The following is a 15589-nucleotide window of genomic DNA, read 5'->3' on the forward strand; positions in this document are numbered from 1 at the left end:
TAAGGTATACATCGGCCAAACATGCCGCTCCATTGGTACCCGTATCAAAGAACATGAATGTAATATTCGTCTCAACCAACCAGACAAATCGGCAATAGCTGTGCACGCTCTATCGTCGGGTCATGATGTCATGTTCCAAGATGCTCGAGCTCTTACCCACACTAGACACTACAGGTCCAGGATTATACGGGAAGCTGTGGAAATACATAGAAATCCTAATAATTTCAACAGGGACACCGGCTATCAATTAAGCAATACCTGGTTGCCGGCCATTAAGAATTTATGTAGGTAGTTCCCTTCCCTGTCCCTTCACTATTGTTATTTCGTCTCGGTGTTTTCCAAATTCGTACATTCCTTGTCGCCAGATGTTTCATTCCAGACTTGTGTCTATGTCATACACCTGTTAATGTCATATGTTACGTAAACACGTTATGTGAACCGCTTAGACTGATTCTGATGGTTCGTTCAGCTTCCGCTTCGAACGCTAGCATTGTGCCACGTCCTGGGAGCCAGCTGGTGGCGAATGAACGTACCATTCCCACTTCTATTATAACGTCTAAATTTAAAGCCTAAACTGCATCAAATCGGAACGTAGCTGAACTTCAGTGATCCTCATCAACTCCTTCCTCGTACTCCTCTATATCCTTAAAAGGGTTTCCCTGTTTAGTTGCAGATGTGTCTTAACTCCTAAGAAACTGGATTGTGATTTCCTCATAAAAAAACAAGTTGAGATGACCACAGATAACATTACCATGCGTCTGTGAAAACTTGTGCGTCACAATATTGATTGCTTCCTTTTAATCTTTGACCTTGACCTCATATTTGGTTCTTGAATGCACTCATCTTATCAGTGTGTAATCAAGGCCCACCAAACAAACACACACACTCCCCCCCCCCACACTCTCTCTCTCTGATGGAAATGAACTTTTAATGAACACCTCATTTTGTACTTTTTTTTTAATCTATTATTTTTTAATTAATGTTTTCAGTTTCTTTAATTTTTTTGTTTTGTTTCGCAAATTGTTTAGAGTTATTTATAGTTCTTCCATATCCTCTCTAATTTCCTTGCTGCTTCAGATTCCAGAGTTTTTATATAATTTGTCTTCTTAATCTGGTTTCTGGTGTTCTCATAATGTGACCAAAAAAGATAAACTACGTATCATGAGGCAACTTATTCTAACTTTGTGGAGGATAACATCATCTTAGCAGGATTTTTAACAGTAAGATCATAGGTTTATTTAATCGTTGGTGATTATAACAACAAAATCATAAGTCCAAGTTTTTCAGCCACTCTACAGCACTTTCTGAAAGATGAAACAGGTCACTGGGGCTTCCGGAGTAGGCACGAAGAGGGCAGCGCAGGACGACATGGTCCATGGTCTGCTCCTCTTCACTGAATTTACACTTTGAAGAATCCATCCAACCCGACTTATGGCGTAAGAAATTGCAGCGCTCCTGTCCAGTTCTCAGTCTGTTGAGGCGACACCATAGTTTTTTTGGGAGTTTGAATCCCTTCATTTTCCAAGTTGGATTTAGCTCACGAGCATTAGTTCCAGATTTTGAATATGACCACTCATCACCCCAGCTCTGGTTTAGATTCAAATTATCCCTCAAGAGTCGGCCGGCCAGTTCACCTGCTGGTCTCCTAGATCGAAGTTGTTGTGACGATGGATAACAAAATTCCAGTTGAACTGGTAGTGAGGGAGATGACCAGATCTTCTTTGCTTCTCTCAGCAGAGCTTCCTTTCTCAGGTGGAGTGGTGGGATATGACTAAGTACGGGTAACCACTGTCAAGGTGTTGAGTTTACAGTACCAGTTATGCAGCGCATGTTATCATAGGTGTTAATTGTTTAAATTTTGACTTCATCCAAGAGATCAATGGTGGTTTTTTAATATGAACTTTTAAAGTGCTTCCTCAACATTAAGGACAAACATAACAGCTATTCATGCAATTTAGACAAGCATTATAAAGGGAATTTTTTAGTATGTTTGATTTATATTTTTACCTTTTTATCTATTTGTGCTTTTAATGTAGTATAAGTTAGGTTAATGCTTCTTAGAATATGAGAAATGTCCAAATCGTTGATGAAGAGTGTGGCCATATAGATTTGAAACGTGTACCCTGCATAACAAGGCAAATAGTAAAATCCAGTCAACAGAAATGAAATTCATCAGAACAATTAACCAAAAGACCAGGAAAGACAAGATTAGATATGAAGCAAACAGGAAGGAGGCTGGCATCAAAATAACTGTTACCAAGTTTTTAGGAAGACGTAGGCTACTATTGTTTGACATGTTATGAGGATGGACGGAGCAAGAACAGCAAGGAGTTACTTTGACAGAGAAGTGAAAGGGGAGAGGCCAGTTGGGAGACCAAGGAAAAGATGGATAGACACAGAGAAATCAGAGATCAGCAAGAGGAATGCCAAGTGGGAGGATATAGAGCATCAAAAACTATACTTTGACAGGAAAAAGTGGCGAGCGCTTGTACACCACACCCGGGAAAAACTGGAGCTGGAAAATGATGATGATGATGATGATGATGATGATGATGATGAGTGTCGCCAACTCTCAAAACATGTACAAATAATAATTGTGTAAACTGAGTTTATAATAAATATTGACAGGGTGGACCTGACAACTACCTGTGGCATTTTTCCATGACTGCTGAAACATATTTTTTTTGCTCCATCATTTTGGTACCGTAGCAAGAATTGCTTTGGAATATTAATGCAAACATAGTCACTTTTAACTCATGATTAAAATATTAATTTTAATTATGTTCTAAACAGCAGTTCAGGTATCAGCTCTTAAATAATAAAATAATCACTACACTAGGAATAGAGTACTTATTGATTGGAACTACGTGTAAGGGGCTTGTCCTTTTCCCCTGACCTTCCATAGATGCTGTAAAGGTTTATGGTAAATAAATAATGAATGAATGAATGAATGAACTGTAACGAAAAGTTCTGTGGCTCATTCCACGTTAAGAAAACAGTATTGCTCTTACGGACCTACGAGTGAACATACCCCCTCTGAGACACCCATGATTCCTCGTGATATTATACTGTACTTTGTAATGTATTATGAAATATAGATAAAAAGGATGAGGCATTTTTGCCCGTGAGATATTAAAATTACTATATAACATTTTATTTTTCATAAATACATTCGAAGGGACGAAGTACAATGGCGGGAACAGCCATCACTTCGTTGCCTTGCTTCATTTGCCTTCTATGCTGCTGTGGTACAAGCATCTGTGAACCACGGGCAGCTCACTTCTGTAGTGAAGTCACGTACAATGTTTCTTTACTGCATGTGTGTTTTAGGCTGTAAATCAGTGCGTACTTGTGTTCTGTTGAGTGAGTACCATAAAGTTGTCTAATGACAGATATTTTACTTTGGTTGTATATTACATAGTATGTGTGTGGGATGTATTATTTTCGTACTGTACAGAAGTTGTTACTGAAGATTTTGATGCTGTGGTGTGCAGTGACAAGTTATGGCATAACTTGTACTGATACAAAAATTTGTCATGTGTTTTGTTTGTGCTTGGTTTTGTTATTTAGCTGTTCTTTCTTAAGCGTATTTTAATTACCGCTGTTTTATTTATTTAAGACCGCATTTAATTTTTGCTATTTTCTTTTGTTAAGCGATATGACAGCGCAGTAGTACCCCATGTTGCCTGGTGAAATTTAATAATAATAATAATAATAATAATAATAATAATAATAATAATAATAATAATAATAATAGTTTTACATCCCATTAACTTCTTTTACGGATTTCGGAGACGCCAAGGTGCCGGAATGTTGTCCTGCAGGAGGTTTTGCGTGCCAGTAAATCTGCCGACACGAGGCTGAAGTGTTTGAGCACCTTCATATAGCACCGGACTGAGCCAGGATCGAACCTGCCAAGTTGGGGTCAGAAGGCCAGCGCCTCAACAGTCTGAGCCACTCAGCCCGTCTGGGAAAATTTATTACATGCATCCACCCTTCGATCCCATAAAAATATTATTTGTCTATTTTCTCCGCCGATTTACCATACACTTCAGTGCTGAGGATTTTTATGTGCCGTAGTTTACTTCTGATTCTGTACAGACCAAAAATAGCCCCTGTAAACTCCCCGTCCCCTTTAGTCAATACAAATTATTTGCAGCTTAGTATATTCCGCTTCTTATCTTGAAGTTAAATATTGAATTTCACAGATTTATGTGCCGCCGTTTCCCCGTGATTGTGTTGTGCAGAGCCGTTCGATATGGCAACCCTGTTGTCATAAGAGTAATACTGTTTTCTTAACGTGGAATGAACGATAGTGTATTAGCATGAACAATTTTTGTCTCGATAAGATCAGGAAATGTGTTTCAAACTGCGGCAAGAAACACAACTATTGCATTTTTTTTTATGTAGACAATTTATTTTAATGTGAATGTTTGTTTTAACATTGTGTTGAAGATTTATGTTCTCCCTAGGGATTTTGAGATTTTATTAGCCCCTGAAGAAGGGACTGCATCCGTTCTCGAAACATGTACGATGTTACGATGTAGTAAATAAGTAAACACGTTCTATTGTATATTAATTGTATTGACAGGTGGACCATACCTTGGCCTTGTTTCACAGGTTTGATGAATGACTTTTATTATTCTCAGCAGGTATTTCTTAAGTTCATACAACAAATGTTACCACCTATAAATTTAATATGCCATCATATGTGCTAGTCTGCTAAATTAACATTTTTTTACTAAGGTAGAGAAATATTTATGAAATACAAAACTAAAACAGTAGTAGAAATATAATAATTGTTCTGTAGTAAGCTACTCAGTTTTATGAAACAGACCCCAGGTAATGCTGGTCGTATTATTTTAGCCTGGTCACTCCTATGTTTTACACATATTTTTCTTTCCTTCTGTGCAGGTGCTGCAGAACTTCTGCGTCAGAGTCCAGAAACAAGAGCGTTTCTGGCCATCCTCTACAAATATGTACCTTTCTTCCTCATTCTGCTTGCAAAGGGGATCTACGACCATCGGGCGGGTGAGTTGTCTTCTGGTCTATTTTTGAAACATTTATCGAGATGATATTGAAAGCTCCTTCTCTTCTAAACATGGACTAAAAATCATATAAAAGCCAAACCCCATGGCACAATAGCCCCGAAGGCCTGCAGATTACAACGTGTCACATGGTCAACTCGACGAATCTTCCCAGCTGTTATTCTTGGCTTTCTAGACCAAGTATTTAATACAAGAAGACTCTATTCACCCCCTAAGCCATAAACGGGCCACTTATAATAGCTTAGTACATCGAGCATTTAATGTCCCGAAATCAGACCTTAACAAAGAATTAAATACTATACGCAATATTGCAGCTCATAATGGATACAACAAGAATTTTATAGAAAATATAATCAGCAAATTCAGACATCGCCCAAAATCGAACCTAATTAAAGAAGCTACTAAATCGAAATCTTTTTCAACCTTTACCTACAACCGTAATATTTACAAAATTACAAATATATTTAAGAAACAGAAGACTAACATCTCCTTCAAAACTAATAACAGAAAGCTAGATATCCTATACAATTCTAACTCAATCAATACCTCTAACCCTTCTGACAAATCAGGCGTCTACAGATTCCACTGTAACGACTGTCTCAGCACCTACCTTGGACAGACCGGTAGATCGTTCAATATACTGAACACGTAAATGCGATAAAATACAAAAATTTTCCGCAATAGGCCAACATATACATGATTATAAACATAAATTTTATGGTATGAATAACGACATAGACATCATTGAAATAATAAATAAAGGCCCCATACTCGATTTCACCGAACAATTCTACATCTCACTCGATCAATACAATAACCCAAATTTTAACCTTAACGATCTCTCCGAAAAACCTACAATACTTTTTGACACTTTTATCAAAATAATGAACACTCTTAAAATACCAAAAAACCGATCCATCTTCAAAACAATACACAACATGCTTACATATTTCCCCTACCATCGCACGCGCCCACCTGATCACAGTCCCGCCTCTACCGCGTTGCCTCCTTCCCCTAACTCAGTAACTCCGCCCCTCTCTGCTCCCTTCTAGGCATCGTCTCTCTTCAGCCTGTCAGTTCCACTACGTTCCGTCTACCATCAACTTGGCACCTGAGGTGAGTTTCTCATTCACCAATACTTTGCGGAATTTAACTCCCTTTCGTTTCTTAAATACGGTAACTTTATATCGCGTTTTATTTCTTATAGGTTCCGACTTGGATCAGGATCCCTTTTAATCAATTCATATGATCACAACCTACAATATAAGATCTACAAGCACCATTTCAGCCAGGACTTTTGTTACTTCTCAACAAGATGATATACAACCACATGTCGACATGCATATTTGTTTAATAGGACTTGCTGATCATCTACATCAACAAGCAGTGACCCATTTAAATTGTTCATTTCTACTTATATTGATATTTTATATAATCATCTGCTCCTCAAGTCCAAGTTGTAGCCTCAGCTGAACTTTACCATATATTTTAAGTGGAACCTCATTAACTAAATGTTTTATCAACTTTTAACTTGTCACACATGGCTATATGTCTTGAGTGTTAAAAATACCAAAATCAAGCCTACAAACATATTTACTACAACCTCAGCTGGACTGCATCACATATTTTAAGTGGAACACCATTTAACTAAATGTTTGAACACCTTTAACTTGTCAAACATAGCTATATGTCTTGAGTGCCATAATTTCATAGATTACACTTATAAACATATTCTGCTATAGCTATAATATAATAGCAGATTTTTAACACGTTATTTTAATTAAAAAATTTTTATAAATGTACACCCTACAGGACATGATTTTTCTTAATCGTGATTTTTTACCTGGACATGTTCACACCTTTTTGTAGGTAGATAATGTATAATTTTATATTTACTGTTATATCATACCTGAAATATTGTAAGGTTTAATGTCCTCGATTAATTGTTCTTGGCTGATGATGACAGGGACACTGTCGAAACCGGTCCTGAGTGTACAAAAATGTGAAGGTTTAACTGTAACGTAAAACTGTCACATAATATAATGTATTGAAAAGGTGGAACTTATTGTACTTTTCTTTGATGTGGTTTCTAGACCAAGACCGGCATCTTGCCCTCAATTGTAATCATATAGGCGGAATGGACCTCGAATCAGTCCTCAGATCGTGGTAAAAATCCCTGGCCTGGCCAGGAGTTGAACCCATAGTTTCCAAGTAAGAGCCACGCTACCTCTAAACTACAGGGCTGGCCTAAAAATTGTATGTATTAATGTATTGATATGAGTTCTTTCCCATCTATACACTCCTGCATACAAAAGTACGCCGTACCGAGCGAGTTGGCCATGCGGTTAGGGGCGTGCAGCTGTGAGCTCGCTTCCAGGAGATAGTGGGTTCAAACCCCACTGTCAACAGAAGATGGTTTTCCGTGGTTTCCCAGTTTCACACCAGGCAAATGCTGGGACTGTACTTTAATTTTAAGGCCGCGACTGCTTCCTTCCCACTCCTAGCCCTTTCCTATCCCATCGTCGCCATAAGACTTACCTGTGTCAGTGTCATGTAAAGCAAAATTAAAAAAAAAAAAAGTATGCCTTAGAATAATGACAGGAGCCAGAAGTACATTTCTCAAGTTTCTGCTCCCAAAAGCAATAGTTGTTTGTTAAACATTCCCCTGTTACTGTAGTAGGGTGAATGCTGTTTTCATGTAAAATACAACTTGGCAACTATTTCTTCTTAACTATATTAGGGGAAAAGTAAAGGTAAGTGGTCTTACCTTTACCATTTGAAGGAGGAAGTGCCCATGAGTGTGAAAATATGTCTCCCTAGGCCTTGTTAAATATATACACTCAGGATTGGAGGAGAATAACAATAAATTGAGGGATGTTGGATAAGAAAGGTGAAAATGAGGAAACTGTGGTCGCTAGCCCACACTCCCAAGTTGAAAGCCCCTGGGATCTTCTTTCAGTTACCTCTTACAACAGGCAGGGTGTCTCCAGTTTTTATTGCCGATTGCAAAGGACAGCTGAAAGGGATAACCTCCAGGTTCTCTCACCTTGAGTGTTTGGAGTAGCTACCATTGGACCCCCTACCCGAGTCTAGCATTATTACCTTATTTTTGGCGAGAGCCTGTTCACTATCCAAATTAAAATATAGAGTATCAAGCTATTCAGTACTTTAAAATAAATAAATAAATAAATAAATAAATAAATAAATAAATAAATAAATAAATAAATAAATAAATAAATAAATAAATATGTTACATTGGCCTTCATCAGAGCATGTGAATGTCTGATTCTGACAGTGACCAAAAAATTCTTCGAAGGAACGTGAAAGGCACGACCATGACTATCTACGGCCCTGCACTAACTGGGCTCGGGGATGGTCGCGCTGTGGTGGTTGAGAGGGAAGGTACTGCTTCACTGCCCTCTGTTGACAGTTTCTTGAGTGTGTCCCACTATGCCATGGTGGTATTATGCCTGTATTTCTGCAGTACAGGTCTCCGTGTATTTGATAACTTGAAGCCGTCTTCCCCGTTGATGTTATCTCTATGGCGTCCCTTACAAGTTGAGCATAGAAGTCTTCTACAGGCCCGATGACCTTTGCCTGGTCAAGGAGCATTTGATGGTCTGTACTGTAGCAGTGTTCTGCTATGCAGACTGGTCGTGGAGGATGAAGGAGTGACATTCTTGACTGATCTGATGTGTTCTTTCAGCCTGGTGTTAACAAGCCTTTTTGTCATGCCAATATATGAACAACCACATGGAATTTCATAGACTCTCTGTATTCCAAGAGGTGGTTTTCCTTAGACTGGTCGAAGCAAGGATTTGGTCTGTGGTGAAAACTGGAATTACATTGTACTTCCTAAGAATGTGCCCTATTCTGTCAGTTTACCTGCCTCGTAAGGTAGGAATACTTTTTTCTGTAATCCTGGTTTGTACTATCCCTGTCAGGCTCCTTGATCTTCACAGCTTGTGCTACATCTCCTGACGTATAGCTGTTTTTCTTCTCTTAATGCCCTCGAGCGGTTATCAGCATCTGCAACGTTATTCACCCTAGTAAATAACGTTCGAAGAAGAGGTGCTTTCTGGCTAGTATGGTCGTGACTTTCCCGTTCCTTCGAAGAACTTCTTTGCTCACTGTCGGAGGCAGACCTTCATATACCCTGATGAAAGCCAATGTAATATGACAGAAAGCTTGGCTTTGTTAAATATACATATGTGGCTTTAATCCTGTTAGCATATTTATTTGTTTATTTATTTTCATACAATAAGCCACGGAAATCTATGTTAATTAATTATTCAATACTTTGTAACATAATCTTATAGATTACTTAACATATTATTATTTTTTATGTACATGTTTTGGCTCTTTGAGCTGTTGTCAGCATTGGAAAGGACGTACATAACTGTAATTTATTAATCTATAAAGTTGTTTGAGATAATTTAACATAAAATATGTAGTTAGAAACTATTGCATTAAAATATGGTGATGGCAGTAAAATCTTATGAATAAAAATTGGCTCCATCCACTGTAGTCTTTGTTTCACAAGTAATAAACTTGATATAATATTGCCGCTGTCTCATATGTAGTCAAAATTCTGATTGGATAATATTCTTCGTAAATGCGGCAGATGTAGCAGAGATCCACGTAAGTTTTGTACAAATGGGCCTCATGGACCGATGGAGCATCGTGTAAATAAAATGTATGTCTGCCGTTGCCCAGCACAGACGGATCATCTTTTAAGATATAGTCTCCCTCTGTTCACAGTGTCCCCGTTAAAGCTTCTCTAGGTCAGTGCTTCCCAAAATGTAGTCCTTAGCTAAATCTCTAGTGCTGTCCATAGTAAAGTAACATTGGCATTCGGTTAAGAAATACCTGATTGCCAGCCATTAAGGATGTGAAGAATTCTGTTGGAATGTTAATAGTGAATAATTACTATAGATAAGACCAAATACCTATTTTGATGTTTTGCTTTCCTGTTGTTTGTTACGTGATACAGTGTCTTGCCTACCACACTCCTCAGCAACTTCATCTTGCTGGGCTGAATTTTACTTTCATTTCTTGCGGTCTAAGTCTCTGATACATACATTAATATAAGAGTATAGTACATCTTGTACTTTATCTCTATACATTTCATAGGAACTTCTCTGTTCCATACCAGGCTCCTTACATTCTGGTACAACGTACCGGTAGTTTCCCCTTGTATCCTTCTCCTAATCTCCATACCCAAACCTTGCATCTTGCATTATTTCGCTTCCCAAATATTTGAAGTATTCAACAACCTCAAGGTTTTGTCCCCTGATACTAACAATTCCTTTTCCTTCTCTTTTTCCTCTTATCACCACTGTTCTGCTCTTCCTCACACTGATTTTCATATCATATTTCTTAATATTTTCATTTAAAGCCTCTAGCTGGATTTGCCCTTCTGTATTGTTGACTCCACAGATCATTGTGTCATTTGCAAGCAACACTATTTTTATATCCCCTCCATATCTTGCCTTTGTTTTCTTTAGAATTTCATCCATAACCATTACACACATAAGTGGAGACAATACACTTCCCTGTCTTAGTCCAGTTTCCTTTCTAAACTAATCTGTTCTCCCCACTAGAGTCTGGGCACAAGTGGAACAATTCTTATACATTAATTTCACCAGTGCCCTGAAGATGTTTTCCGTGGTTTCCCATTTTCACACCAGGCAAATGCTGGTGCTGTACCTTAAGGCCACGGCCGCTTCCTTCCAACTCCTAGGCCTTTCCCATCCCATCATCGCCATAAGACCTATCTGTGTCGGTGCAACGTAAAGCAACTAGCAAAAAAAAAAAAATTCACTAGTTCCCTTGATTGCCTTCCGCGTCCTTTTCTTTCGATCGTTTCCCCACACCTTTTCTCTATTAACACTGTTGTATAACGTCACAAGATCTTTTGTGTATTTCACTGTTTTTCCTTCAGTAATCCCATGGTAAATATAGGATTTGTCATTGATCTCCCTTGTTGAAATCCATACTGCTCTTCTTCTACATTTCTTTCCACCCTTCCTCTCATCCTCCTTTCTATTATTCTCTCCATATTTTGGCTACTAGTGACAACAGTGTAATTCCTTGATAATTGTCACATACCTTCCTGTCACCCTTCTTAAATACTGGTATTATTACACCTTTTCACCAGTCATCAGGTACTTACTTTTCCTCCATATACACCTTAGCAGCCTATATAATCAATGTAGACCAATAGGTCCTGTTGTGTTTATCATTTCCACACACATTCCATCCATCCCTGCTGTTTTCCCTGTTTTCATTTGTTTAACAGCCATTTCTACCTCTGCCATTGCAATGTCACTCCCCATTTCTGGATCATCCTCATTTACCACTGCACTCTCTTCTGCATTATTCAAGTTATCAAATACATGGAGACCTGTACTGCAGAAATACATGCATAACACCACCATGGCACAGCGGGACGCACTCAAACTGTCGACAGAGGGCGGTGAATCAGTAACTTCCTTCCCAACCACCTCAGCACAGCGCCACGATCCTTGAGTCCAGTTAGTGGGGTAGGCCGTGAATAGTATGGGCATGACTTCCACGTTTCTTCAGTGAATTTCTTTGCTCACTGTCAGAGGCAAAACTTCATATGCCCTGATGAAGGCCAATGCAATTTGGCTGAAAGCTTGGCTTTATTATTAAATAAATAAATTAATTAATTAATAAATAAATATATATATAGTGGCTTTAATCCAGTTCATTTATTTCTTTATGTTAATACAATGAGCCACGAAAACCTACGTTCCTTAAGAGTTGATATTGTTCTTGTAGAGCCATTATATGCTGGCAGTTATTGGTATTTGGAGGTCTGGAACGATGATGTTACTTAGAAGGGGACTTTGGAAAAAACGCAAGTTTTTAATTTGAAACTAGGTGTGACTAAGATCAGTTTTACATGTTTTTATAGTGGAGCACGGGCACGTCATTCTAACAAGCATTTTTAACACATAAAAAATGACTGGTGGTCTTTGCAAGGAAGCTCCTCTTTTTTCTAAGGAATTTAGCTAGTTTAGTGAACAGAGATATTAAAAATTCCACTTCACTTTAATGGAAATTCATTCTCGTAGTCAGCATCATCTTTCTAAAATTTACCTGGTGTGAAAATGGGAAAATGGGCTGCCAACAGTGGAGTTCGAACCCACTATCTCACAAGTGCAAGTTCACAGCTCACCCCATCGTCGTCGTGAATTATTCAGTCCAAGGGCGTGATAATTCACTAAGGAATTGCAGGTTGCATGATCACTGCGTAGCTGCTTGCACCGAGGTCTTGTAAGACACGTTTGTCTTCCACGAGGTAGTTAACAGTCATGATAATCCTCACTTTATCATTTGCCAGAAACACCACATTTTTGACGTCAGTCTTGTTTATCGTCCAGGTTTCTAAGGCGTACTATAAAATGTCATGACAAATGTTCGCAGAATTCTCGTACAGAGGAAGAGATTGAGCTTGTTGGTGCTCTTTTGCATAAAAGTAATCACAGCTTGTGTAATCTTGTTCTTCATATCAGTTATTCATATTCCATCCATTATTTCATCATCTAAGTAACAGAAGGTTCTGTTCTACTGGCACATCATTTATCTTCAAACCTGATGCATTTTTTGTTGTCTGTGTGTGACCATGTATTTTGTCTTTGATGTGTTTTATCTTCATACCATTCTGGTAATTGTGGACTGCAGGGAATATCACTTCGTACTAATATTGCCCGATCATTGGCAAACTTGATTATACTGAATTATTTTCCATTTACTTTCACTCCCATCTTTGTACCTTCCAGTTGCTTCTTTCATCAGTACATCTCCGAAAGCATGGAAGAGGGATGATGAGAGGAGACACTGTCTGATCCCTTCCTTGGGTTCAGCTTGGAGACATTATGGCTTCTTGACGGTTGTACAAGTCCGCTCTTTGGATCTTTGCTCACCACTTCACGCAGCTCTGGGCTTCAGTCAAACGTATTTAGCAAATTTTCATATCTGCTTTGAAGGTGTCCTGCCACTGTTGTTTAGCTCTGGCTTGGGGTTGCTGGCATCAGCATTAAAGTTGAATGATCATTGTCGTGGGCAGTTCCTGATCCTCCTTTTAAGACATAGCCATACCATTGTAGCCGTCTTTGCATTTTCTCCTGGATGAGACCATATCAAACTGTCTCCTCAGTGTATCATTGTGGATATGATCTAATAGAATGATGCCCATTGTCCAACGAACCATGCGCATTTTTATGATGTGTAAACGATACTTGGTGGCTTTGGTTCCATACAACGCCATTAGACAGATAACAGTTCGGTAGATCATAGATTTCAAACGCACAGGCATATTTCAGTCACATAGTGTTCCCGTAACGTTTCTTCATCTTGCATATCACCATCCATACGGCCATCAGCCAGGTACTGGAACTTGTTGGTTGACTGGGATGGATCCTGTCTGCTGGGCTTGTCTCAGTGTACTTAGTCTTCTGAAAGCAAACAGATCAACAGAAAGAAAACTGGAACTGACTAAAGATAACCACAATAAGAAGAATCTCTCGAGGAAAACTAAAACACTACAACACAAAAATCAAACCAGAGAGAGAGTGTATACCACACAGAATCCATGTTCTCTATGAAAACTGGTGAAATAAATAGAAGAGACAGAGGAAAAGGAAAGAAAAATATTGAGGAAAATCTGGGGAGTTTAGACATAGGAGGAATAAAGATCTAGGACAGGGACGAAGGAAATGAAAGGATGTCAGACATGATCAGAAAGAGGAGAATTTAATATTTGGTCACATAATGAGGATGGATAACAGCAGATTGACAAAACAAGTGTTTTACCAGGTATACAAGAGCAAGAATGCCAGCCAGTGGATCCAAGGTGTAAAAAAAAAAAAAAAAAAAAAAAAAAAAAAAAAAAAAAAAAAAAAAAAAAGATATGACAGGTTGTAATAACAGACAATACAATACAAGGCAGAACAACTTTCAGGAGATTGATACAAAATTTCCAGGGTTTCCAGGAGAATAAGAGGAAAGGTAAGTCGCAAGAGAGGAGGAAACAGCAAAGTGAAAGGATGAACTTTTGGAAGTCGAGTAAAGAAGGGTCGGGATGAATGCACAGGGTTACTTTCCGTGGTCCTTTGATGTCCAAAATCCAAAAGAAGACCGAGCAATTGGCCGTGCGGTTAGGGTCGCGCAGCTATGGGCTTGCATTCGGGAGACGGTGGGTTTGAACCCCACTCTCGGCAGCCCTGAAGATGGTGTTCCGTGGTTTCCCATTTTATACCAGGCAAATGTTGCGGCTGTACGTTAGGAACAACGGTGACTTCCTTCCTAGTCATAGCCCTGTCCTGTCCCATCATTGCCATTAGTCTAAACTGAATCGGTGTGACGTAAAACTAATAAAAAAAATATATCAGCCTCTGGCTTCACGGAAATCAATGCATAAAAATCATAGCTCTTGTGGAAACGCTAGTCATCTTGTGTTTATCTCAGAGTGTCAGTAATTTAGCATGTTTGGCAATCTTAAGCTTGGCAGAGTTCACTTTATGTAGGTTTGTGGTAAAACGTTTCCCTCGTCGGAGCTAATTGCGGTTAAAACGCTGATATCCGCAATAAACATTTCACGACGAATATTGAAGATATACACGCCTTTCTTTGTGAAGACATTCCCTTTACTTCGGAATTGTGTGATAGTGGTCAGTTATGTTCCAAGGAAAAAACAGCGAGATTTTCAGTTCTTCGAAATATCCCTGGAATTATAATACTCTTGACATTCTACAGTCAGCTGCAAAACAAGTCGAGGAATTACAAAATGTGGCTGCCAAAACTGGTTTAAGAATTTATTTTGAAAAAACACATATTTGGACTCTGAGAAAACAGATATCTCAGACAGAATCATAACCAAATTTCGGGAAATCCACCGTGTTCAGAAATTCCAGTACCTGGAACAAATTCTCATCCCGAATGGAAGTGAGAAAGAAGCTACAAATAGAACGGTGAGGAGGATGGAAATGGCTTTCAGACTGTCATGTAATGATATAGATGTTGATTCTCTTGAGGAAGCTGGAATATTTTTCCCGAATGAGTAAATTTATAACACTAGTACAGTTGGTCCGTTGTTGGACATTATCAATTTTCCAGCTAACTCATTTCTGGTTGCCAGCGTTTCTCCCCAGTGTGCTAAGTTGGGCTCATCAGTTGGTAAATTTACTCATTCGGGACAAATATTTCACGTTCCCTATGGGAATCAACGTCTTTATCATCTGATGGCCGGGAAGGCATCAATTTTTGAAAATGAGACAAAGTCTTTCATAGTGCATTGGCACTGTCGGTAGCTCCAAGTAGCCTACACAGTGGCCTCTACGATATGCACTAGCCCAACTTAGTACACTGGAGCAAAACGCTGGCATACAGTTAGCTGCAAAATGTATAATGTCCAATAACGGACCAACTATATTGGAATTATTGTCATGGAACTTATAAATCCAAGTCCATAACCATCCAAGCAAAATTAAAACATTATTATACAATGGTCA

The 15589-nt window shown here is 38.7% G+C and overlaps 1 protein-coding gene across 1 annotated transcript in view; it reads left to right on the top strand.

Annotated features, from left to right (window-relative positions):
- Positions 1-15589, top strand: part of LOC136886841 (RING finger and transmembrane domain-containing protein 2) — a 137303-nt gene that overhangs the window by 66425 nt on the left and 55289 nt on the right. The window contains exon 4 of the mRNA XM_067159684.2: positions 4915-5031. Within this exon, the coding sequence (XP_067015785.2) occupies positions 4915-5031 (117 nt within the window). The remainder of the gene's footprint in view (positions 1-4914; positions 5032-15589) is intronic.

The sequence above is a fragment of the Anabrus simplex genome, chromosome X (assembly GCF_040414725.1).
Source record: "Anabrus simplex isolate iqAnaSimp1 chromosome X, ASM4041472v1, whole genome shotgun sequence".
Taxonomy (NCBI): domain Eukaryota; kingdom Metazoa; phylum Arthropoda; class Insecta; order Orthoptera; family Tettigoniidae; genus Anabrus; species Anabrus simplex.